General features: G+C 45.5%; 2 protein-coding genes across 2 annotated transcripts in view; one reads left to right on the top strand and one right to left on the bottom strand.

Moving 5' to 3' along the window:
- Nucleotides 1–25,970, bottom strand: part of LOC135713306 (uncharacterized) — a 170,906-nt gene extending 144,936 nt beyond the window's left edge. The window contains exon 1 of the mRNA XM_065236391.1: nucleotides 25,114–25,970. The gene's annotated coding sequence lies outside the window, so the exon portion shown is untranslated. The remainder of the gene's footprint in view (nucleotides 1–25,113) is intronic.
- Nucleotides 12,578–13,724, top strand: LOC135713284 (uncharacterized protein K02A2.6-like). The gene is made up of 2 exons (XM_065236368.1): nucleotides 12,578–12,989; nucleotides 13,045–13,724. Exons 1-2 carry the CDS (start codon nucleotides 12,578–12,580, stop codon nucleotides 13,722–13,724), a joined length of 1,092 nt encoding a protein of 363 aa, XP_065092440.1.
- Nucleotides 25,971–26,278: the final 308 nt, after the last annotated feature.

The following is a 26,278-nucleotide window of genomic DNA, read 5'->3' as shown; positions in this document are numbered from 1 at the left end:
TAAATGTCATGGACCTAAAAAACTATGCAGCTTGTTGGGCCTTGTAACGAAACAAACACAATTTTTCTGTATACCCCCTAATATTCAAAAATTATGTAACGTTTGTAGGACATTTTCAACCCCTCCCTCGTCCCATCGTAAGATTTTGTTATTGTGAAATTACCTCCATTTGTACATAAGAAAATCTGAAACCCGCCTCCTTTCTTCAATGCTTACATTTGGTAATGGCCCCTTGCATTAGTTACTTATTATATGATCAGATTATGAAACAATAGATTAATGTAGTTGAAGCGATCGACACCAAACTGTAAACCAGAGAGTATGTTGTAAGTTTTAAGTATATTTTTCGTCCCTCCTGATTGAGGAAAACCAAGTTTCCATAAAATGAGTACCACGTTGTATTCTACATACTTTATAAAACTGTTTACATTTGTTCGTAAGTTGAATTATTTCAAGTTGTAAAGCTTTAAAGCGGAAAAGTGTTGCAAGTTACCCCATTTGCCAGCAGGCCTGGGTTCAATCACAGTCGGTGCCGCCGGGATGTTCTGAGGCATAACATCTCTGATCACGCCTTCCTTCAGAAGGGAAGTAAAGCCGTTGGTCCCCGGTTCATGAGTTGATGGGTCGATAGGTAGGGTCCAGGTGTGGGAGCTGCCTCCCTGGCGTCGGTAGCATTGGTGCTCAGCACGGAAAACAAGATTGACGGAAAACAAATCGTGATCAGAGATGTTATGCCACAGAACATCCCGGCGCACAGTGGGGTATTTATTAATTCTAGCTGGCCAAACATATTTAACCCCTTGTCATATACATCTTATTATTCAAGGATAATAAAATTGTTTGGTCAAAAAAGGGCGGAGTCATGTTTTGGAGGGGGAGGGTTTGTTGTTGTTGAAAATTTGTAAGTCGTTAAGTATTCTTCGGATTTAGTTACCGTCAGAGGATGAAATGTTGGAAACTAATAATACTTTAAATAAAAAATATAAAAATATACTTACACCTGCGGTCAATAAAAAAGCACGAAAGGCCGAACTTTGTTTACTAACTTGCAAAATTTGACATGTTGTAACTTTGTTCTGTTATGATCAATTGAGCTGAAATTTTGATACAGAACCACAAATATGCTGAATTTTCCGTGAACAAAAGGCCAAACTTTTTGAAACTCCTGTATAAATTGGCGATATGGTTATAAGTGTTTAAAACAATAGCGTTTTTGATAATCGAAATAATTCAAGATCCTTATATTAAATTATTTTTCGAACACGCAAAATTCACCATAGATTGGTTCTGCATAACAATATTAGCTGAATTGAATATAACGAAACAAAATTACATAAAAGTTGGCTAATTTACATGAAAATCCACCTATGATGCTATTTTTTTTTTGCTGCAGGTGTAAAAAATTATAAGATAATAAAATATTGAAGATTTCTTGGACGTTTTACAATTAGTCATTGTAAAATAAGTTCAGCTAACAAAGAACAAGATATTTATATTTAGATTTGAGATTTAAGGTGAAAGTTGATGGAATCCACAAATGACCGCTATTTTGTTTATTTTGCCTTGCCACTTCGAATTTTTGGCGGCACAGATCTCAGAAACTAAAAGGATTTCGTGTGTCACATTATAATAAATCTTTTGCTGCACTGTAGCATACATGTCATTACAATTTCATGAACGGAAACTTTGTAGTTTCTAAGATTCGAGGCGCCAAAAATTCAAAGCGGTAAGGCAAAATAAACAAAATAGCGGTCATTTTTGGATTCGATCAACTTTCACCTTAAGAAAATAATTATATTACACCGAGTATTACACAGCAACAACATATTCAACAATTCAAAAACAAAAACAAAACAAGTAAAAAAATAAATGGAATTAAACTCATTCCGAATTTGAGAAGACATTTTCCTGTTCATTAGAAACGTCTGTTTTATATGTTTCTTCCATCTCTGATTTTTCCAGCCGATCTTCGCTTTCTTGCATGAAGTCCTCTGAGAGTAACATTTGCAATGTTTCTGTCGTCAAAACGCTTGACTTTTTTCGCGGGATTTTTATTAATCCTAAAAAAATATTTATTTACTTTCACGTATGATAATCATTATGTTGTTTACCTGTGATTTCAGGATCAGAACTAAGCAGCAGTCTATTCAGTACATCCACGTTGAATACACACTAAATTTAGCTCGGTAAAATCTCCAAAAGCCGATTACCTCGGCATTTACTTTTGCTGATATCTCTGCAAAATATCTGTTTGTTAGCTGACATCTCTGCAAAATGTTATTTGTTAGGTGAGTCTCGGCAATTGTTTTACTGAATCTCAGTAAAATAAATTGCAGAATTACTCGGCTGTTGGAATCTCGGCGAAAATATTTAAGCGTGTAGCTTCTTCTGAAAACTGTCCTATTGGTAGCAGTGCATGTTCTATAACTGTGGATTAAAATTTTATGCAGAATTGGAGTCATCGGATACCATGGATACAGTCGAACGTATGTCTCCGCTGTTTCTTGAGTAAATGTTTCAAACTTTCCGTGTCAATTTTAAAACCACTAGCTAGTGTCTCAAGTATAACTTTAAGCTGGTAGATCAAATTAAAATCAAACCTGTTATTTGAGCAGCGGTTTCCAGATCAGCAACTTAGACTAGTGTTGCCATCCGAATTTCCAAAGCCTGGTTTTGGAAAATCCACAAGGAGTCAAAATTTCTTTCTGAAGTTTTCTTGAATGTGTTCTTTTCTTTCTTTGACGATTTGCTTTTCATTGCCAGTTAACCGCCATTTTTTGATCGGCAACTTGTAAGAAAGATGTAAAATTGTCTCGAAAATACGAATCCTGGCATGAAAAATGGATAATCCGAATTTAAGAGAATCTGTGTTAATTTGCGTTAATTTGCGCCACATACATAACATTTCATCGTTGATGTCGTTTCAGCTACTGCATTGCACTCTTTCCCATCAACCATAGTGAGCATAAAAGTATGTCTAATAGTGAACTGCTTGCCATTTAATGTAACTTTTGTTGACCGTTGCGAATTAATTGCATTTTTAATATATCTGATCTCTTCATTAATTACCTCAGATGATTCTTTGATAAACCTAATGCGGATTGGGCGACAGTAGCGAGGTGAAAATGTCAATAACTGCATTTATGTACTTTTTTTTTGATAAATTCACCTACAGGGTAGGGTGCGTGACGAATTTTTGCAGTAAATTTCAAATAGTAATTTCTTATGCTTGCGGATCATGATTTAGATATATTTGGCAGCACTGAATTGCTCATACTGTTAGGTGTAAGATGTAAACAAACAGTGTTGATTAAACGTAAAGATGTCGAAACAAAAGAGCAATCGGTCAGCCGCTGTCGCTTTGTTGCGCACCGGAGTAAGCGTAATAGAAATAATTCGGTGGATAAATGTGTCTGAAAGAACAGTGTATAATATAAAAAAAGGCCTGGGAAAGTGATAAAACGGAGAACCTGCTCATACTGCTAATAAAACACAGAAATGGCTTGCGGAAAATATTTCGGAATTCTGGGAGAAAGAAATTTGGCCCCCAAGCAGTCCCGATATCAATCCGTTGGATTATTTTGTACGGGGCATCGTCGAACGAAATACCAATAGAACCCCTAACACCACACTTAAGTCCCTAAAAGCTAAAATCAAGGTAGTGATGACATCTATGGATTAAAACATTGTCAAACGTGCATATGGCAGTTTCCGGAAGCGTCTAGCTACAGTCGTCGAAAGGGAAGGCGATTTTTTTTTTGAATAAAATTAGTTACAACTTCCATATTTTGCGAAAGAAAATAAATCACATAACATTCATTGGTAGAATAGCTAACTGGTGTAATTTCTTCAAATATGTCATTTACTGCAAAAATTCGTCACGCACCCTGTATATGGACACGTCCTCTCCATTTTCCAATTTCTCGAAAGATCGCAAATAATCGCAGCTGATTTTTTGCTATAATCTTCTATACATGTGTACATATAATGTCTCATAAACGGGATATTACAGGATAAGTCAACTTTTTTATCACGATACTTTTATTTTATAGTTTAAACAGCACTTGAAGACAAGATTTTCATAAACTGCTTCTACGAAGTCAAAACTAAGTGAAATCAATTGATGTCATGTGGAGTACATATTTCAATAACTGCTTGATCACTATCCATTTTTTGCAAATTAATGTGATTATCCCAACAACAAGTAAAGACACGAAAACAATGGCACTGCGGAACGATTTTTTCTAACAAACCAACACGATTCAACAACAGGCAAGTTTGAACTGTTGCCACAACGCGGTCAGTTTAGAAAAAAGAAATAATGAGTACAAGGCATTGTTACCCTATCTCTGAAGTATACAATGCATGCATTCAGAATCTTTTTTGGCTTATTTGAGAAATCGACTTTTGACCAGCTAGCGTAGAACAAATACCCCTCCGTGCGGCGGCGCGGACTGGGATTGAACCCAGGCCTGCTGGGTGTGAGGTAATCACCAAACAATTTCCAGCCATTGTGTCCCAGTCTTATTATTCTTCTGTTTCTGTGCTACTTGTCCCTGTCCAGCCAGGATTTGGTCAACCGTCCGAGAGTTCTGAAGGAAGCTTCAGAAACCAGTTTCCTACCTAACTCCTTCCAATCGAAACTGTTACCCATTAACCTCGAGCCCGCCTCGAGTAATTGGTATCCAATACTAACCTATAACTACTGCTGTTTAAAACGTAAATTCAAGCATTACTGATTTTTGGCTCCGCAAAGTGTCACACACGACTGAGTCGAGTAAATAAACGAACTAGTTAAAAAATGTGTTACGATCGACGTCCTACTATTTCCTAGTCAATTCGTTTGGATACATTGAGCTGACATCCGCACATCTATTACATGAGTGTCTGTAATATCCCTAGGCCCCTGAGTCGCACTAGGCCGAAGACCAAACTTTGGCAATGCCATCGACCTCATTCTCCCTTTCTATCCAAAACATTTCCCAATGCGCGCGCCATATATCATCGTCCTCATGGTGTTCCCCTGCTGCTATCATCACATCTTTAGCGAGCTAATGAAGTCACTATGCCGCAGTAAACCATCAACCTCAGTCGGTGGTCAAATCATCATGAACAAGTCGAAGAAAAGGAAGAAGCACTACATTGCTGCTACATCAACCACACAGTCAGCCAGTCAATCAGCAGTAAGCTATTAACAATAACAACAACACCTCGGAGGAGCATCTCTGTTTGATCGTTCACAGTGGTCACCCGTTTCATAATATACACCAGCAGAGGGCACCCAAAATCTTCTCTTCCACTTGTGCTTGTTAAAATTAGCTGCCATTCTTTTCGCCATCCGTTTCATCTCAGATCTGAGCCTCTGTCGAGTTGATTGCAACAGTCAAAAAAAAAATAACAACGCACGACACAAGGTGCAATAATTATATCTCACGCCCTAAATTCCGAAGACAACGACGACGATCGACGACGGTTTCCTCCGGATAGCAGCAATACAAGGTTCTCCTCAACGGCTACTAACACTAATATGGCACGCGTGTGTGTGTGCATCTATGGCTCCATCAGATAGATAGAAGCTGCTGTAGCAGGTGACCTTTTACCTGACTTCAACTGTGCTATTATAACAATTACCCCCGCGCTGCTGGCCGCTGTAGACGAACCGGGAGGTTGGGCCACCGCTGCTGCTACCCCGAAATCCGTTGAGGCACACGTCGATTTAGCAGTCGATTGGTGCCGAACTTTTTTTTTGTTTTCCATTTTACTGCAGTTATGCACGCTTCGGCCCAGGCCACTGACTGCCATCCGTGGTTGACCTATTTTTCGACGAGCTAACAGCATAGCCTATAGCAGTAGGTATAGAGAGCTCTCACTTGGAGGCTTCGTCGGAATCGGTTTTTCGTGTGCAGCCGTATTTTTTTTTTTTTTTTATACGTTTTAGATTGATTCGATGCATGTGATTGACTTCGGTGAGTAGTTGTTATGTATGGGTGGCGGCAATGTTCGTTGTCAATTTAGAATGTTCGTCTATGGATTCCCGAAGTTGATTGATAGGTCTTTGGCATTCTTTATTTGGAAGAATGTAGGCCTTTATCGGGTGTGTAGGTTCGATTGTCGAATGGTTTTGGAGCCAGTATTATGTTATCAGAAATGTCATAAATCTATTTGGTGTTGTGGTGATATGGGAACAAGAACCGATGGATGACTCGAAATTAAAGGCGGTGCATAGCCTTCAAAAGGTCTTCAATATTTTAAACACTATTCAGCAGTTCCAGGCCAAATAGCAAATGAAAATTTATTTCAGACTGGACCTTCTCCGATTTGCATGAAACTTTGTACTTAAACTAATCATGTTTTTTTATTGCTTCATGCGTGAAGTTAACGATTTACATAGTTGGAGATGCTTAACTCAGTAGTAGTAAAATTTACGTTCATTTTCTGGTTTTTTATGTTTCAACATTTGGTTTAACATTTCAATTGATTAGCCTTTGGCTCTTCATCTTTGTTCTAGTTAATTGGTTATTCAAATGTGATGATTGCGTTTAGCGCTAATTTACATGGGATTGTTTTGGTTTGAATTTAAAAATCTGATAACCTACCTACTTGAGCACAGGAACCTACCTAACTACTTAAGCTAGGTTGCAATCACGAACGACAGGCGACTCTGAACCTTTCCAGCGTGGAACTCTTTCGCTCCTCGAGTGTTTGAAGACCGGCCAGGTGGTGAATCTCAGAGTTACGAGTTCACGGTCATTCTGAGGATCTTGTTTTGGATCCTCTGAAGCTTTAGGTGGTGGCACTTAGCACAACTCTTCCAGATTTGCATACCATACTCAATAGCCGGCAGAATGATCTTCTTGTGGACAGAAAGCTTGTTTTTAAGGGACAGGGTGGACTTCCTGTGTATCAGAGGGTAGAGCGACCTGATCAAGATGTGACACTTGGTGGATGTCTTGTCCACATGGGATCGGAATAGCAATTTTCTATCGACGGCAGCGTTGCCAGATATACCGATTAATCGGTATTTATACCGATTTCCGAACTAGATACCGATATACAGATAAGGTTCCTTAGAATACCGATTTTTGAGGTGTTATACCGATTCATACCAATTTTTTTTTAAATAATCAAAATGATTATTGCCTGCCCGTGCTAAGAAATTCGGAGAAAATTATTGTGTGAGACTTGTATCTTTTTGAATATCTCAAATTTTTTGAGTCTTTAAAATTCTAAAAAAAATATCATCTTCAAAAATGTCGTATGGATACTCTTTCGATTAATGTTTCAATTTCCTCGCCGTTTTTCAGATTCCGTGAATCGATGTTAAAATTCTAAAACCCGGTCCAGCGAACACCCGTGAACTTAAGGAAACATCATAAATATTTTGGATACTTCACAAGTCCAAAGAACTTCTAGAAAATGTAATGGTTTTCAGAACTGTTCCATTAGTTTCAGGAGAATTAAGAGAACTTTAGGATGCTCCGAGAACATCAGGACAATCAGATCAGATCAGAAATTTCAAGGAAATCGTAAATTTTAAAGGAGTTCTGAGAAACTCAGGCAATTCCCGAAACCTTCAGCAATGTTCCGAGGGGCTCATGCAAATTTAAGAAACGTTGGCACATTGTGAGAACATTTTATAGGAAGTTTCGTGCTTATTAATGGCAGTGTCGATCACTTTTAAAAATTAGAAAAATCGGGAAGTTCAATGCTGATGTTTCAATAAATTCAAGAAAATTGTGAGAGCGCTCAAGAAATTTCGTAATCTACAAGAAAGTCTAGAGACCTTCCTAGTTGATTAGAGATATTCCGGTAGTCTCATTATAATCAGGGAAGTTCCAAGTATTTCAAAGATGATCAGAGTACTCCAAAACATCCCGAGGAAATATGGAATATTCCTAAGTACATTTCAGGAATGTTCCAAAAACTTCAGGGGCATTCCGGGGTCTTCAGGGATGTTTTATAACAATTTGGAAAATTTTCTGGATCATTAGAACATCCCCCAAGAGCTCTTTCTTCCGGAATTATGTCCTTGTTTCTTTCGACTGTTCCGTAAGCGCTCTGGCTTCCGCCTTTCTCCAGAATTTTTCTCCAATCTACCTTAGAAAGTTTCTGCCAGCGTCTCCAGGAAGTTTCTTCCGTCTTCTCCAAGAAGTTTCTTCCGTCTTCTCCAGTTAAACTTCTCCCAGAAATTTCATTCGTCTACTTCTGGACTTTTGTCCAGTTGGTTTTTTTTAACTTTTTTTTTTGAAGGTTTTTCCTAGTTTCTTCTGGCTTCCCCTGGAAATGGCTACTTCTGGAATTTATTTCCGATTTACAAAACTTTTCTGTTTTTCTTTGAATGTGAAATCCGATTTTTTTTCTGAAAGTTTCTTTAAATTTTCGCCAGAAGTTTCTCAATTTATGTCTTGGAAGTTCCGGGGATGTTTTCCCGACTTCTCTCAGAACTTTCCTCAAATTTCCTCCAGGAGAGCTTCTTTCTTCTTTCTCTGGATGTTGTTTTCAGCTTTCTCCAGAAGCTAATTCAAGCATTCCCCGGAGTTTTCTTCCGGAACTTTCCGGTCATAGTCCAAACGTTAAAATTTTCGCTTTCAAAAACGGCAAAAATATAAAATTAATTAAAATAGAAAATACCGATTTTTAAAACCTTTGATACCGATAAGCTTTAAAACATTCTGGCAACGCCGAGGGTGAGACCAAGGTAGACTACTTCACTCGACCATTCAATGGGAGTGCTATCAAGATGGATCTTGACGTTAGCAGGTGGACCAAGCGAGGTGAATTCGAGTGTGTGTGCCTATGTCTGAATTCCTTTTTTAATTTCGACGGAACTCTCGACAGGTTTCCCTTGAAAGCAAAGGCGTCGCCCTAACCTCAATCTACTCGTTCAACAACTCTCAAAACGTAAACAAACAAAACCATATTAGTTCAAATGGATACAAATCACGCTGTGCCCTTTGAAACTGATTTGAATGTAAATATGACCCTAAATAACGTTTTCAAAGTTGTTGAACAGTTAACAAGTGAGATTACGCCGACGCCACTGCTTAAAAGTTTGTTTTCTATAGATTTTTTTTTTTGATTCATCCCCGCAATCTCAGGGTCAAGATTTTACAAGAATAATCATGGGATTCTAATATAAAATGTTCTTATGATTGAGAAAACTCTTAGAATTTTCTCTATATCTATTTTCCAATACTGATTCGTTCTTGCAATCCCCTGATTTTTTCTACACAATTTCCATTAACATTCTTTTGGAATATGCCTCAGAATTCCGTTACAAAACCTTTCAAAATATTAAGTATCGTCCATGCATCACGGTCCCATGGCCTTTCAGAGGACAGTCTCATGGCTATCAGGGTCCATGTTTGTCACGACCCCAAATTCTTTCTTATATTACAGTTCCACGTATTTTCGAAAAAACCGTGGAGCTCTACGATCAGTTTCATAGATTGAACACTTTTACGGATGATCCAGAACTTCCGGAAGACGGTCCCATGGCCATCCCCGTCCATGTTTATGTCATGAACCCCAATTCTTTCTTATATCACAGTTCCTAATGTTTTCGAAAAAACCGCGGAGTTCTAGGATCAGGTTTATGGATAGACCACTTTTACGGATGTTCCGGATCTTTCGAGGACCGTTCCGTTATCTCCATGGTCCATATATAGGAACCATGACTGTATTTTGGCAAATTATGATCATTTGTGCCCATTAATCTGAATTATGGATCTTAAGCCACTTGCGAAACCCATAAACACACCTTTAAAAACAAAACGTGTAACGACTCTTTTCGCTTTTGAAAAAAGTTGGCGACCCTATTTTCAATCTTTCTGCAATTAAAATAATCTACAGAGCCTAAAAATTCTAGAGGTACCACAATTTTTGAAATTCATCAAGAAATGGCAAACTTGCTGTTACTCGTTTTTCGGAAGCTTCGTAGTCGACGTAAAGTATTTTACCCACCGGATTCGGAGTGCTAAAGAGACTTTCAGCCTTGGGCTGGTTCGTCTCCGGGAATCCCAGATGGGGATTCCCCTACTTGAGGGGGGGGGGGGGGAATTCCAGAGGGCCGAACAACATAGTTTGGATCGCAATAGAGGATTCTCGAAAAGGGCGTGGGGCCCCAGAAACAGAGTTTTTAATTTGGTGACCCTGGAAGGGAACCTCCGAAAAGAGGGTGGGGCCCCCAAAGGGGGTCCCTTAGTTGCTTATTGTCTGCCTTAATACTGTCATTTCGGTGGAGAATTCCGTTTTCGTTACGTTGGTCTGTATAGTTGCTGATGTGGGTGATTAGTTGTGAGATTCAGGTTCCGAGTGTGATCTGGTATGGTGGTGATGGTGAGTTAGGTGATCAGATTAGATCGAACAGCCCAGCTTACCGCAGGAAAGCTAGAAGGGCTGTATTTCTGGTACGATCGTTACCGAGAGCATCGCGGATGCTGCTCGGGAAGTCGTAGCGGTTTCTTGGTGTTTCGTATTTCGGACAGTGGCAGATAATGTGATCCACCGTTTGTGGAATTCGGCATAGATCACAGATCCTATGGAATGGTCCGTCTCCCTTGTAGTTGTGGTAGATGTTTGTCCCCCCACCTGGAGATGTCTCTTTTAATTCTTCTGATGGCAGGCCCAATCGCGAGCCCAACCTTCGTCGGTGATTTTTGATACCCATTCTTTGAGGTCCAGACCAGGTACAATTCGTGTGTACTTGGCCATGCAACGACCTGAGTTGGCTAGTTGCTCCACTTTTGCGTTACCATGGACCCCGCAGTGTCCCGGTATCCACACAAATACTGTGTTGTTTGGCGCGTGTTCCTGTATCGCCTGGATCCAAGGGTGTTTGCTAGTATCGGATTCCAGTGCGGCTACCACACTAGCGGAGTCGGTCAAGATGGCTATTGGTCGGTCGTCGGGAATGGTGGCTGCAATGAAGGCGGCAATGGCTTCCGCGGAGAAAATGGAGTCTCTGAATTGGTGTTTGATTGTGTGGTCGGTCAGAATCTTCGACTTGTTCCGACCTAGTAAACCTTGGATATTGGGGGAACAGTCGGGTTGAATGCTTCCCTGAGTGAATTGTTCGCCTCCGTGAGGAGGGAATCTTCCTCGTCGTCTCCTGATGTCTGCTGGTAAAGTCCGATGGCTCGTTGGCAAATAGTTTTGGAGATGAAGCGATCAAAGGGGAGTAGTCCTCCTTCGATGCAAGACCCGTACAGATTCGGAGAGATGGATGATAGACCGGCGCTAGCTTTTCGATCAATCCGGGCTTGGCAAAGAACGTAGCTTCGATTCCGTAGGTTAGGCGTGAGTTGATGATGGCTTTCGCCACATTCAGTCGGGATCTTCGATTGGCATTTGGATGTCGTCCCGCTAGAGTTTTGAGCAGGTTGATACGCTGTTTGCATCCGTTTTTGACATCGTAGACCCCAATTCTTCAGCTGGTCAAGTACTCCCGGCATCCATGCCCGGTTGTAGGCTTTGGATAGGTCGAGAGTGACCAGTTCTGCGTGAAGGTTTTTAAAGGCTCGCTTGGGGATCCGAAGTAGGTGTTGGTCCCGTGCCCGGTCTGAATGCGTGTTGGCGGTGGTCTAGAAGATTCCCTTCTTCCAGGAAACTGAGTAGTCTCCTGTTCACCATCCTCTCCATTATCTTCGATGCGCAGCATGTTAGAGAAATCGGCCGGTACTTGTCGACTTCGTGTCCCACAGAGTTTGGTTTGGGGATCGGGATGGTGAGACTGTGCCTCCATTGATCCGGGAAGGAATCTTGAGTCCATTCTTGATTCAGAAGCTCCAGGAATTTGGCCTGTTCACCCATGGGAAGATTTCGAATGAGAGGGTAGCTCACCTCGTCCGGTCCGGCTGAACCTCCTCTGGCCTTCGACAAGGCGAGTGAAAAATGTTACTGTTCCATCCAAGTAATCACGATGTTCCATTCAAGTAATCGCAGCAACCTACAGCTGCGACCGAGATGGAAAAATTAGTCATTCGAAGTGTAGATGTCAACCTGAATAAACGTATAGTTAGAAGCACTCAAACTTTCTTTATTCTTTGAGAAGAACACTTCAGTTGGCGACGAGGATTTTTCTGGAAGCTCACAAGTTCAAGAAATTCCTGAATCGAACCGAGAAAGGATGGCGGCGACAAACGAAGAACTCCAAGCAGCGATTTTGCAGCTTCTCCACCGGTTGGCCGTTCCACAAGCAACGAACCCAGAGCAAGTTTTGGAATCCCTGTCGACGAACATCAGCGAGTTCTGCTTCGATCCGGAGAACGGCACCACATTCGAAAAATGGTTTGCCCGTTACTCGGATTTGTTTGAAAGTGACGCACGAAGTCTGGACGACGCAGCAAAAGTTAGGCTTCTGCTCCGGAAGTTGGACACGTCCTCTCACAGTCGCTACGTCAACTACATCCTTTCTAAACTATTATTATTTATCTTTATTAGGGAGGCTTTCAGCCTGGGGCTGGTTCGCCTCCAAGTACCTAAACTACCAAAGGACGTCACGTTTACCGATACCGTCAACACACTCACAAAGATCTTCGGCAGACAGACCTCCGTATTCCACAAACGCTACCAGTACATGCAGCTACTCAAGTCCGAGGCCGACGACATAATCACCTATGGCGGAAAAGTCAACAGGGCATGTGAAGAGTTCGAGTTCCAGAATTTGAAGATTGATCACTTCAAGTGCTTGATTTTTGTCTGTGGTCTCAAAGCACCACGCTACGCGGACATTCGAGCAAGGCTTCTATCCCGGATTGAAGGTGAAACGGCTGATGCTCCGGTGACAATTCAAACTCTGATCGCCGAGTTCCAGCGGCTCGTCAACATCAAGTCGGACACTACGATGAACGAACATCCATCAAGTTCGAAGAATTCGGTCCATAGCATTTCGGAGAAGAAACCCGGAAACCAGCATCGTCCACTGAAAACGGAAAGCAAGTCCACTCCTCGTACTCCATGCTGGCAGTGTGGTCAAATGCACTACGTCCGTGACTGTCCATTTTCTGATCATCTCTGCATGTAACTGCATCGGTCATAAAGAAGGCTACTGTAGCTGCATCAAGAAGTCTTCAAGCGACTCTTCAACTCAACCTCGAGAGAAGAAGCAGTTCCAGAAGAAGGCCAGTCCCAGATCTCAAGCCAAGGGAATATTCGTGAAGCACATCGCAAACAGTAACCGAAAACGCAAATATGTGACCATCAACATCAACGGTGTCATGACTTCGCTACAACTGGATTCTGCAAGTGATATCACGGTGATTTCCAAGAAAACTTGGCAGCAACTGAGACGACCAAAGCTAACTCCATCATCAATCGAAGCCTCCAACGCATCTGGTGAACCACTCGCTCTCATCGGAGAATTCCATTGTGAAGCAGTCCTCAATGACATGGTCAAGCGTGGTCAGTGTTTCGTAACGTCATCACCAGATCTCAACGTAATGGGTATTGATTGGATCGACATGTTCAACCTGTGGTCGTTTCCGTTCGATACTCTCTGTTGGGCACAGCCAACAGACACGAACGAACACGATTTTTCTTGTTGGCTCACTGCCAACGAGATCGACGGACAGACTGATTGTTGGCCACTGCCAACGATGAACACGAACTATGCTTCGTTGACCCACTGTCAACGACAAGCGATGGAACGGATTGCTGCTCCCGGAACGGAGTGGGCACTAGTTCTGCTGGTGAAGCCACTTACCACACGATATCGGAAGTTCTGAAAAGAACTCCGATGAAATAAACTCTTTTGGAAAAGTGATAATGTGGAAACACACAGCAGACAACTAGTAGGACCATGTCAGAGCAGGACGCTGACGACCGGAACTTCAAACAGCAAGCAGACGAAACCAATCAACAGCAGGAGCAAGCAAACTGGAAGACGTTTCTTCTTGAAATAATACTGCGAGAAGCCTTTTTACTTGTTGTGGTTGCTTTATTCTTCAGGATGCAAGAAAGACTGACAAAGTTTTTTTTTGTTTTTTAGTTTAAATGATCTTTATTTTAGTTTAACTTGGACGATTACCATATAAATTTTTACTAAGTGATTTAATTGCTTTCTTCATCTTTAGGTATGGGCAAAATTTAAAATTTGTTTTACAGGATTAGTCCTAGACTTAGTACACGGTCGACCACCTTGGTGGGATTGGTTTGTTTTGTTTTTAGAATTTGAAGAGAAACTACTTAATACTACTATTTACAGCTTAAAACTAACCTACTCTACTATATACACTTAACCTACTATGTACAAATTGCTTATTAAAGCATGTTCAGAAAGATTGCATTTTTGAATAAATTTAGTTGTCATATCATCAATTTTGGAATCTACTTTGGGAATTTCTGCCTCTTGATGGAGGTCTGCTATTCTTGTGTCGAATGGACGATCTAGGATCATCCTCAACACTCTATTCTGTGCAACCTGGATTTTGTTCCTGTGGGTCTGAGCGCACGATTCCCACACCGGGCGGCATATAAGATCGCGGGGGCTATGATCTGTTTGTAAACAGCCAGTTTGTTTTGCCTTGAGAGGCGGGATCTGCGGCAAATGAGCGGATACAAACACCTAACCAAGGCGGAGCACTTAACTAGGGTTTTCTCTATGTGCGAGCGGAACAGGAGCTTCTCATCGAACAACATCCCGAGATAAGTAACATCAGTGGACCACTCGACCCTTGTACCATCCATTATTACGGTACAGGAGGGAGACGGTTTAAGTTTTGGCGATTGTCTGTGAAGGAACATGATTGCTTGGGTTTTCGAGGCGTTGATTATGATTTTCCACGTGGTGGCATAATCAGTAAAGGTGTCAAGGCATCGTTGGAGCTTGTTCGTAATTTCACGAGGCATCCTACCCTTGACGGCTATCGCGGTGTCATCTGCAAACAGAAAGAACACGCAACCGTCTCCTAGAGGAGAGATGTCCGACGTGTAGATGCTGTAAAGCAGTGGTCCCAGCAGACTCCCTTGCGGAACACCTGCTGGGATCGGAAATTGTCCCGAAAGGGAACTATTCAACGACACCCTGAACGACCTTTGCTGGAGATAGTTACGGGTGATTTTCACAAGGTATGGTGGAAAGTTGGAGTTACAAAGCTTGTATATAAGTCCGTCGTGCCAGACATTGTCAAACGCCTTTTCGACGTCTAACAAGGCCATGGCTGTGGACTTGGATACAGCTTTGTTACTTCGGATGTTATTCATCACCCGCACTAGCTGATGATTGGTGGAATGCCCCTTGCGGAACCCGAACTGTTCCGGAAGAAGAATGTCATGTTCCTCCACAAACTTGTTTAGTCGGCTGAGGATCAATTTTTCGAACAGCTTGCTCAGCGCTGAGAGCAGGCTAATCGGTCTGTAGCTTGACGGTAGTGAAGGGTCTTTCCCAGGTTTGCGGATCGGGATGATTTTTGCCACCTTCCAGATGCTTGGAAAGTAGTGCAGCTCCAAGCATCTGTTGAGGATGGCAGCCAACAGCGAGTGGACCCTCGGGCTGAGATTTTTCAACGCTAGGTTGAATATTCCGTCAAACCCGGGAGCCTTCATGTTTTTACTATATTTCAGCGCTGAGCAAATTTGTTCCTCTGTAATCCGTTCTTCTGGAGGGACGGCACAAGGGGAGGTATCTAACGTCTGGACGCACTGCACAACCTGGTTCTCGAGTGGACTTGGGATTGTAGAGCCAAGCAAATGCGATTGGGCAATGTGCTCCCCAATTGCATTGGCCTTCTCTTCGTTGGTGATAAGCCGTTCGTCATTGACTCTAAGTGGTGGAATGGGCTTGGGGTGAGACTTCAGCACCTTGGCAACCTTCCAGAATGGTCTGGAACGGTCGTCCAGGTTCTGAACGAGCCGCCCGAAACTCTCGTTCCGGATTGAGACCATTCTGGAAGCGATCTGCCGATTCAGATCGACCATTTCGTATTTACGCTGCAGATCCCCAGTCCGCTGAAACTGGCGTCTACGAACATTTCTGAGCCGAATCAAGAGTTTGGTGTGGGAATCAATTGCTTGAAACTTACCCCTCACAGGAACTCGTCGAACGCACTCTTCGTCAGCCACGGATATGGCTTGATGGAGACCCTCCAGAGCCCGGTCGATGTCCTCCACTGTGTCGAGTGGTGGGTTGTCGTCGATGTGGCGGTCGACCACGCGTCGAAACTGGACCCAGTTGACTCGATGGTAGTCCTTCCGCTGGCACGGTGCAGGGGCCACGTTGTAGCCCAGCTCGGTCAGCACCGGTTGGTGGTCCGAACTCAGGTCGTTGACGGCAACCGGCTTGGCTAATCTGGTGTTTGCCAAGAACAGGTCCAGCGTCGATGGGTTGCCCGCCGGTGATGTGAAGGTTGGTTCGTCCGGAAACCAGACGGAATAGAGACCATGCTGGGAATGGTCGAATAGCAGGCGGCCGTTTTGGTTCTGCTGGTAGTTCCGCCAGGCCTCGTGCCGGGCGTTCAGGTCCCCTCCGATTACGAAGCGGGCATTGGTGCGGGTTATGATGGCAAGGTCGTTCTTGAACTGCTGTGCTGTACCATTGCTAACGGTACATTGCCGGGGGCAGTAGACAACGATGAACCGGACGTTTCCGGTCGATGTTTCCACCTCAACGCCGACGGCCTCGATGATGGAAGTGCGGTAGTGGGGTAGGGTGCAGTACTTGATGCCTTTCTTGATGATGACCGCGACACCGCCCCCCCTGGAGCTGGTGCGATCAAGCCGGACAATGCTGTGGTCGGGCAGCCAGAAGCTGTCACCGGTCTTGAGGTGGGTCTCGGTGAGAAGGCCCACGTCGATGTCGTGCTTGCGGAGGAAGTCTGCAAGCTCAATGTTTTTCGCCCCTACGGAGCGAGCGTTCCAGTTGGCGATCTTTATGGGTTCACGGTCCATAATTAGCGACGAAGGAGATGATAGCTTGGAGCTGTTGTGTTCTTGTTGCGCAGGTGCGCTTGATGATGATGGCCTGGGCCAACAGTGTGACGATCTCATCCGTTGACAGTGGAGAATCGTCTGTAGCTTCACCGGTTGTACCGGCCAATCCCGGAGCAGGGGGATCCGTCGATGGGCCGGAGGCTTGACTGGGTACTGCAGCGGCAGCCGACTGGGCAGCAGCCAACTGTTGGTTGAGCGGGAGCGGCGCCAACACTGGAATTGGCCGTGGTTGGACCGGTGATAACGGAGGAAAGTTCTGCGCGTTGTTTTCCGGGACCTTCTTGCGACCGGGCTGGTTGTTGGACGAGGCCTTCTTCCGGATCTCGGCGTATTCGGCCCGCTTCGGACAGGCCTTACTCGTGGCCTTGTGGGCAGCACCGCAGTTGGCGCATGTGGGAGCGGCTTCCTCGATGCTGTCGCAGTCGTCGATCTTGTGGTTTTTGCGCATTTGATGCAGCGGCTGGCCATGCGGCAGTTCCTGGTGCCGTGCCCGAACAATAGGCAGTTCGAGCACTGAGTGACGCCACGGTGGGTTGGCTTATACCGCTCCCACTTCACTACGATGTGGAACAGTGTGCGTGTCGTATGGAGATCCTTCACGGTTGTGGAGTTCTTCTGCAGATGGACCAAGTAGAGCTGGTCACGATACTTGATGGCCTTGCTGCGGGTCATCTTGTGGATTTCGACCGGCTTGAGGCCGTTCGCCTTAATCTCGTCCATTAAGGTGGTGGTGTCCATGTCGTGGAGCCCGCGCAGCACCACTTTCAGCGGCTTGGTGGCCTCGACGTCGTGGGAGAAGTACTCCAGCTTCATCCTGTCCAAGAGGGCCTGGACTGCGTTGTAGTGATTTTCGGCCGAGACCATCAGTTTGTAGCCTTCCGTGCACCGTTGAATGGTGCAGCGAAGGCCCTGCTTAATGTAGAAATCCAGCTGCTCCCATAGCCCGGGAGGGAAGCCCTTCACATAGAAGGGTGGCAACTTAACTTTTTTTAGGCACCGTCTCAGGGTCCGACTGCGGCTGGGCTCCGTTCTGCAGGGCGGAGAACGGATTGTTGCTCAGCAGCTTTTTTGCTGCCGATGCGGTGGCGCTGATGTCTTCAGGTCTGGGTCGTTTAGTTCCGGGAGGCCCCGGCTGCGGGTCCGCAACGCCTGTCGGGACGGGCAATGGGGTTTTCTTCTGCTTCTTCTGAGCTGGCTCGGTGGTCGCGCCGTCTCCTGGGAGAGTCTGTTTTCCCGGTAAGCCGGCACTCGCGTTACCGCGCGATTTCTTACCCATGGCTGGGTCAGCGAGAGCGTCACTATACAACGCGGAGCTAATTCGACTTGCGAACGAACGAACGAAACTAGAGAGAATTAAAATCGACTGAACTGCTCAACAGTCTGGCAGCGAATGACAAAGTTTTTTTAGTTTAAATGATCTTTATTTTAGTTTAACTTGGACGATTACCATATAAATTTTTACTAAGTGATTTAATTGCTTTCTTCATCTTTAGGTATGGGCAAAATTTAAAATTTGTTTTACAGGATTAGTCCTAGACTTAGTACACGGTCGACCACCTTGGTGGGATTGGTTTGTTTTGTTTTTAGAATTTGAAGAGAAACTACTTAATACTACTATTTACAGCTTAAAACTAACCTACTCTACTATATACACTTAACCTACTATGTACAAATTGCTTATTAAAGCATGTTCAGAAAGATTGCATTTTTGAATAAATTTAGTTGTCATATCATCAATTTTGGAATCTACTTTGGGAATTTCTGCCTCTTGATGGAGGTCTGCTATTCTTGTGTCGAATGGACGATCTAGGATCATCCTCAACACTCTATTCTGTGCAACCTGGATTTTGTTCCTGTGGGTCTGAGCGCACGATTCCCACACCGGGGCGGCATAGAAGATCGCGGGGGCTATGATCTGTTTGTAAACAGCCAGTTTGTTTTGCCTTGAGAGGCGGGATCTGCGGCAAATGAGCGGATACAAACACCTAACCAAGGCGGAGCACTTAACTAGGGTTTTCTCTATGTGCGAGCGGAACAGGAGCTTCTCATCGAACAACATCCCGAGATAAGTAACATCAGTGGACCACTCGACCCTTGTACCATCCATTATTACGGTACAGGAGGGAGACGGTTTAAGTTTTGGCGATTGTCTGTGAAGGAACATGATTGCTTGGGTTTTCGAGGCGTTGATTATGATTTTCCACGTGGTGGCATAATCAGTAAAGGTGTCAAGGCATCGTTGGAGCTTGTTCGTAATTTCACGAGGCATCCTACCCTTGACGGCTATCGCGGTGTCATCTGCAAACAGAAAGAACACGCAACCGTCTCCTAGAGGAGGGATGTCCGACGTGTAGATGCTGTAAAGCAGTGGTCCCAGCAGACTCCCTTGCGGAACACCTGCTGGGATCGGAAATTGTCCCGAAAGGGAACTATTCAACGACACCCTGAACGACCTTTGCTGGAGATAGTTACGGGTGATTTTCACAAGGTATGGTGGAAAGTTGGAGTTACAAAGCTTGTATATAAGTCCGTCGTGCCAGACATTGTCAAACGCCTTTTCGACGTCTAACAAGGCCATGGCTGTGGACTTGGATACAGCTTTGTTACTTCGGATGTTATTCATCACCCGCACTAGCTGATGATTGGTGGAATGCCCCTTGCGGAACCCGAACTGTTCCGGAAGAAGAATGTCATGTTCCTCCACAAACTTGTTTAGTCGGCTGAGGATCAATTTTTCGAACAGCTTGCTCAGCGCTGAGAGCAGGCTAATCGGTCTGTAGCTTGACGGTAGTGAAGGGTCTTTCCCAGGTTTGCGGATCGGGATGATTTTTGCCACCTTCCAGATGCTTGGAAAGTAGTGCAGCTCCAAGCATCTGTTGAAGGTGGCAGCTAGCAGCGAGTGCACCCTCGGGCTGAGATTTTTCAACGCTAGGTTGAATATTCCGTCAAACCCGGGAGCCTTCATGTTCTTACTGTATTTCAGCGCTGAGCAAATTTGTTCCTCTGTAATCCGTTCTTCTGGAGGGACGGCACAAGGGGAGGCATCTAACGTCAGGACGCACTGCGCAACCTGGTTCTCGAGTGGACTTGGGATTGTAGAGCCAAGCAAATGCGACTGGGCAATGTGCTCCCCAATTGCATTGGCCTTCTCTTCGTTGGTGATAAGCCGTTCGTCATTGACTCTAAGTGGTGGAATGGGCTTGGGGTGAGACTTCAGCACCTTGGCAACCTTCCAGAATGGTCTGGAACGGTCGTCCAGGTTCTGAACGAGCCGCCCGAAACTCTCGTTCCGGATTGAGACCATTCTGGAAGCGATCTGCCGATTCAGATCGACCATTTCGTATTTACGCTGCAGATCCCCAGTCCGCTGAAACTGGCGTCTACGAACATTTCTGAGCCGAATCAAGAGTTTGGTGTGGGAATCAATTGCTTGAAACTTACCCCTCACAGGAACTCGTCGAACGCACTCTTCGTCAGCCACGGATATGGCTTGATGGAGACCCTCCAGGGCCCGGTCGATGTCCTCCACTGTGTCGAGCGGTGGGTTGTCGTCGATGTGGCGGTCGACCACGCGTCGAAACTGGACCCAGTTGACTCGATGGTAGTCCTTCCGCTGGCACGGTGCAGGGGCCACGTTGTAGCCCAGCTCGGTCAGCACCGGTTGGTGGTCCGAACTCAGGTCGTTGACGGCAACCGGCTTGGCTAATCTGGTGTTTGCCAAGAACAGGTCCAGCGTCGATGGGTTGCCCGTCGGTGATGTGAAGGTTGGTTCGTCCGGAAACCAGACGGAATAGAGACCATGCTGGGAATGGTCGAATAGCAGGCGGCCGTTCTGGTTCTGCTGGTAGTTCCGCCAGGCCTCGTGCCGGGCGTTCAGGTCCCCTCCGATTACGAAGCGGGCATTGGTGCGGGTTATGATGGCAAGGTCGTTCTTGAACTGCTGTGCTGTACCATTGCTAACGGTACATTGCCGGGGACAGTAGGCGGCGATGAACCGGATGTTTCCGGTCGATGTTTCCACCTCTACGCCGACGGCCTCGATGATGGAAGTGCGGTAGTGGGGTAGGGTGCAGTACTTGATGCCTTTCTTGATGATGACCGCGACACCGCCCCCCCTGGAGCTGGTGCGATCAAGCCGGACAATGCTGTGGTCGGGCAGCCAGAAGCTGTCACCGGTCTTGAGGTGGGTCTCGGTGAGGAGGCCCACGTCGATGTCGTGCTTGCGGAGGAAGTCTGCAAGCTCAATGTTTTTCGCCCCTACGGAGCGAGCGTTCCAGTTGGCGATCTTTATGGGTTCACGGTCCATAATTAGCGACGAAGGAGATGATAGCTTGGAGCTGTTGTGTTCTTGTTGCGCAGGTGCGCTTGATGATGATGGCCTGGGCCAACAGTGTGACGATCTCATCCGTTGACAGCGGAGAATCGTCTGTAGCTTCACCGGTTGTACCGGCCAATCCCGGAGCAGGGGGATCCGTCGATGGGCCGGAGGCTTGACTAGGTACTGCAGCGGCAGCCGACTGGGCAGCAGCCAACTGTTGGTTGAGCGGGAGCGGCGCCAACACTGGAATTGGCCGTGGTTGGACCGGTGATAACGGAGGAAAGTTCTGCGCGTTGTTTTCCGGGACCTTCTTGCGACCGGGCTGGTTGTTGGACGAGGCCTTCTTCCGGATCTCGGCGTATTCGGCCCGCTTCGGACAGGCCTTACTCGTGGCCTTGTGGGCAGCACCGCAGTTGGCGCATGTGGGAGCGGCTTCCTCGATGCTGTCGCAGTCGTCGATCTTGTGGTTTTTGCCGCATTTGATGCAGCGGCTGGCCATGCGGCAGTTCCTGGTGCCGTGCCCGAACAATAGGCAGTTCGAGCACTGAGTGACGCCACGGTGGGTTGGCTTATACCGCTCCCACTTCACTACGATGTGGAACAGTGTGCGTGTCGTATGGAGATCCTTCACGGTTGTGGAGTTCTTCTGCAGATGGACCAAGTAGAGCTGGTCACGATACTTGATGGCCTTGCTGCGGGTCATCTTGTGGATTTCGACCGGCTTGAGGCCGTTCGCCTTAATCTCGTCCATTAAGGTGGTGGTGTCCATGTCGTGGAGCCCGCGCAGCACCACTTTCAGCGGCTTGGTGGCCTCGACGTCGTGGGAGAAGTACTCCAGCTTCATCCTGTCCAAGAGGGCCTGGACTGCGTTGTAGTGATTTTCGGCCGAGACCATCAGTTTGTAGCCTTCCGTGCACCGTTGAATGGTGCAGCGAAGGCCCTGCTTAATGTAGAAATCCAGCTGCTCCCATAGCCCGGGAGGGAAGCCCTTCACATAGAAGGGTGGCAACTTAACTTTTTTAGGCACCGTCTCAGGGTCCGACTGCGGCTGGGCTCCGTTCTGCAGGGCGGAGAACGGATTGTTGCTCAGCAGCTTTTTTGCTGCCGATGCGGTGGCGCTGATGTCTTCAGGTCTGGGTCGTTTAGTTCCGGGAGGCCCCGGCTGCGGGTCCGCAACGCCTGTCGGGACGGGCAATGGGGTTTTCTTCTGCTTCTTCTGAGCTGGCTCGGTGGTCGCGCCGTCTCCTGGGAGAGTCTGTTTTCCCGGTAAGCCGGCACTCGCGTTACCGCGCGATTTCTTACCCATGGCTGGGTCAGCGAGAGCGTCACTATACAACGCGGAGCTAATTCGACTTGCGAACGAACGAACGAAACTAGAGAGAATTCAAATCGACTGAACTGCTCAACAGTCTGGCAGCGAATGACAAAGTTTTTGGTGCGTACTCTACTTTTAAACATTTTAATATTTGATCAGCCACTGCTGATTGGCTGTTACTGCGCAACGCAAAAAGGATAGAAAAGTGTACTAAAGAATACAATCTTGATTGTGATTGGTTGTTGTCATGTTAGTAGGGAGGCCGTTTTCCCGCGGCTATCTCGGGGTTAGTAAAAAAAAGGATGAGGAGGAAGGAAGGGAGATTTTTTCTGCTGCTGATGCGTTGACGGTCGGTAAACTCAGGACGTTTACAGTGCCAGCGGCGGTGCAGGGTCGTCTCGAAACTTATTCGCTGTTGCGAACACTCTCTGCAATCAAGTTTCTGCTGTATCCAGACCATGTTTCGCCGAAGCTAGAGCACAGCTGCAAGCCGAGTATCCGGCGGTTTTCGACGACTCGCTGGGCCACTGCAAGAAAACCAAGGTAAAGTTATTCCTCAAACCGAACGATAAACCAGTTTTCTGTTCGAAGCGACCAGTTCCGTTCAACACGATTCCGCTGGTGGATGCAGAATTAACACGTCTTCAGTCTCTGGGAATCATCACACCGATCGATTTCTCAGAGTGGGCCGCTCCGATTTTAGCAGTACGCAAGCCGAATGGTAAAGTTCGCATCTGTGCGGACTACTCCACGGGACTCAATGAAGCGCTTGAAGCAAACCACTATCCTCTACCTACCCCGGAGGAGATCTTCGCACAGCTCCACGAAAGCACCATACCTGCAAGTGAAGGTAGATGAAGAATCGAAGAAGCTCCTCATCATAAACACGCATCGAGGCCTCTTCCAATTCAACCGGCTCGCTCCAGGGGTGAAGTCAGCGCCTGGAACATTCCAAAGACTGGTTGACAGCATGATAGTCGACATTCCTGGTGTTCGGTCGTTTCTCGACGACGCTATCATCTTCGGAAGAACCTGGGAGGAACACAAGGCGTCACTAGACAAGCTACTACAACGTCTAGGGAAAAATGCGTTCCATGTCAAGCTGGAAAAGTGCCATTTCTTCCAAATCGAAATCAGATATTTGGGACATATCGTCGATCGAAACGACATCCGTCCGGAACCAGAGAAGTTTCAAGCCATCGCCTCTATTCCGGCACCCACCAATGTTTCCGAAGTGCGATCGTTCCTGGGAGCCGTTAATTTCTACGGCAGATTCGTGCGCAACATCCATGAACTTCGTCATCCTCTCGACCAATTACTCAAGAAGGATTCGAAGTGGCAGTGGAATTCCGATTGCCAACGGTCTTTTGAGCAATTCAAGCAAGTTCTGCAGTCCGATATGTTGCTGACGCATTACGACCCGAAGTTACCAATCATCGTAGCAGCGGACGCCTCCAGCACGGGCATCGGTGCAGTCATCTTCCATGAATTTTCGAACGGACATCTGAAGGCAATCCAGCACGCATTAAGTCCCTCACTCCAGCGGAGAAAAGTTAAGGGCAGCCGGAAAAAGAAGCACTTGCACTAATATATGCGGTAACGAAGTTTCACAAGTACCTCCTTGGGCGCAGATTCATTCTGCTCACGGATCACAAACCGCTGTTATCAATCTTTGGATCGAAGAAGGGCATTCCTTTGCACACTGCAAATCGACTTCAACGATAGGCATTGATGCTTCTCAACTACGACTTCGACAGACTCCAATAAAAAAAAGACTGATTGTTCGGTCTATATACTTCGGAGGTCAGAACATTAATCATTGTGGAAAATAGTTGTGTCAAATAGCTTGATTATACCTAGGTTTCTAAGATGTTCGTTTCATGTGGTTACTATGGAACATTCCTAAAATTCTCGATTTCTCCTCAAATTTTAACAACAGATTGGAGCTCGTACCACCTACGTATTTGTGCAACTCGATCTAAACCATGACCCACTTAGTAATAATAAGCATTATGCAAAAAAGCAGTTATACCAAGCGACATTATGCCAAATGGGGTACTCCCGTTGACTTGAGACCATTGTTTATGAACCGAAGATAAGTGAACGGTATAATAGAGATATTTTGCAACTTTGTTGAGTTCGTCAATGATGACAAATTACTCAATACTAGTTCATGTCCGTTAAATTAAAACAAACAGCTGGATTAAACTCGATAAACCGAAACTATGAACCAGTTCAACGCCCAGTTTGATGCGACCTTCGTGTGAAAAATAAAATCGGTATTATAATCAGATTATGTCATTTTTCAGGCCGTACATATTTTCTAGCTGTTTCTCAACCGTAAACTCCATCTGCCTGCTGAAGCAATCTTATAAAACTGTAAAAATTCGCTCTTTGTCTCTCGGCTGGTGGTTAATCGAAAGCAAAGTAGGTAGAATACAATCATATAACTTTTGTCATCCCCCAGCCGCCACTTTCACAACAATGCCAATTTTACAGCCTGTACTAATTGGGTCAAAGGAACCCGAGCATTTCCATGACTTCTTCCACTTACCTTCGACGGCAACTGCTCGCCAAGGCCTGCTGCTACTCCTCCTCCAAACTCAACTCGTCGTTCCTGTCCTGCGTAGGCTCTGCCTTTTTTTTTTAATGAAAATACTCCTGCAGGCGAAAGATCAGCTGGGTCCTTTCGATGTGCGTTGTTCGATCCGGGGGGAACTATTTTCCACAATCCACTATCTCGCCGCAAATATTAAAAAAATAGAAAAACACGTCACTTGCACTTGATATTTTATTCAGCTTCAAACACCCTCAAGTGACATTCTATTTTCCTTCACTTTTTTTTCCTCCTCTAATGCACACACTCACTTCTTTGGATTTGCGACGGATTGCGGGAAGATTGCAAAATCACTGCTGCGCTTCTGCCACCACTGCTGCCGCAGAAAAGGTGGCCGCCCTTCGCCCAGCCAGCACTCTAATTAGCATATTCTTCTCATTCTCCTCACCCTTTTTAGCTTGCGTTTTTCCTTCAGAACCTGACTAAAAAACGGCCAAAAGGTGGTCCCCAACCGGAGGAGCTACACGAATCGAAACCGAAAACCGAACCCTCACGCACCAGGAGTCTCCCGTTTCCTTTCTTCGCTTGCTGCTACTACCTTCTTGCAGTAAGCGCAGGGACGATGGGCAAAAAATTGATTTTCCACTCCCACGAACACGAAAACGGGAAAAATCACGGAATGTTCACGCACCCACTTTTTCTGATGATTTTTGGTCGCCTCACTGAGTTTAGGAACACCGAACGGGCCAAATTCCGTCGGAATCTGCGACCGTTTGTCCGAAAAAGAACTGATTTTTTTTCTTCCACGAAAGCTTTGCTCGCGACGACGATCGAACGAATATGCTTGCGGAGTGTATCGCTACTTGTTTATCGATTGATATTTGCTGATTTTTTTTTTCGTTCGTTTCTTTTGCTGACCGTTTTTTGCTGCGATGATTGCACTTTTCGATGGGACTGCGGTTGTCTCACTTTGGCTCGTATGCGAATGGTACGAGTGGGAAAGAGACAGTGAATCTGGCAATGGCAGATTTAAGTAACGAAAAGTCTGACTGTCAAAGCTACCGGAGGGCTGACAGCGATATTTTTGTAGGGAATAAACAGGTATTGACTCCCGGGAAAATGAGATTTTTTCTTGGGGTTTCGTCGAACTTTTAGACACTCA

This window comes from Ochlerotatus camptorhynchus, unplaced genomic scaffold, assembly GCF_037179485.1.
Source record: "Ochlerotatus camptorhynchus isolate MF236.1 unplaced genomic scaffold, CSIRO-AGI_Acam_v1.1 ptg000550l, whole genome shotgun sequence".
Lineage (NCBI taxonomy): Eukaryota > Metazoa > Arthropoda > Insecta > Diptera > Culicidae > Ochlerotatus > Ochlerotatus camptorhynchus.
The sequence above is the reverse complement of the archived record's forward strand: the minus strand, read 5'-3'. Positions and strand labels throughout refer to the sequence as shown.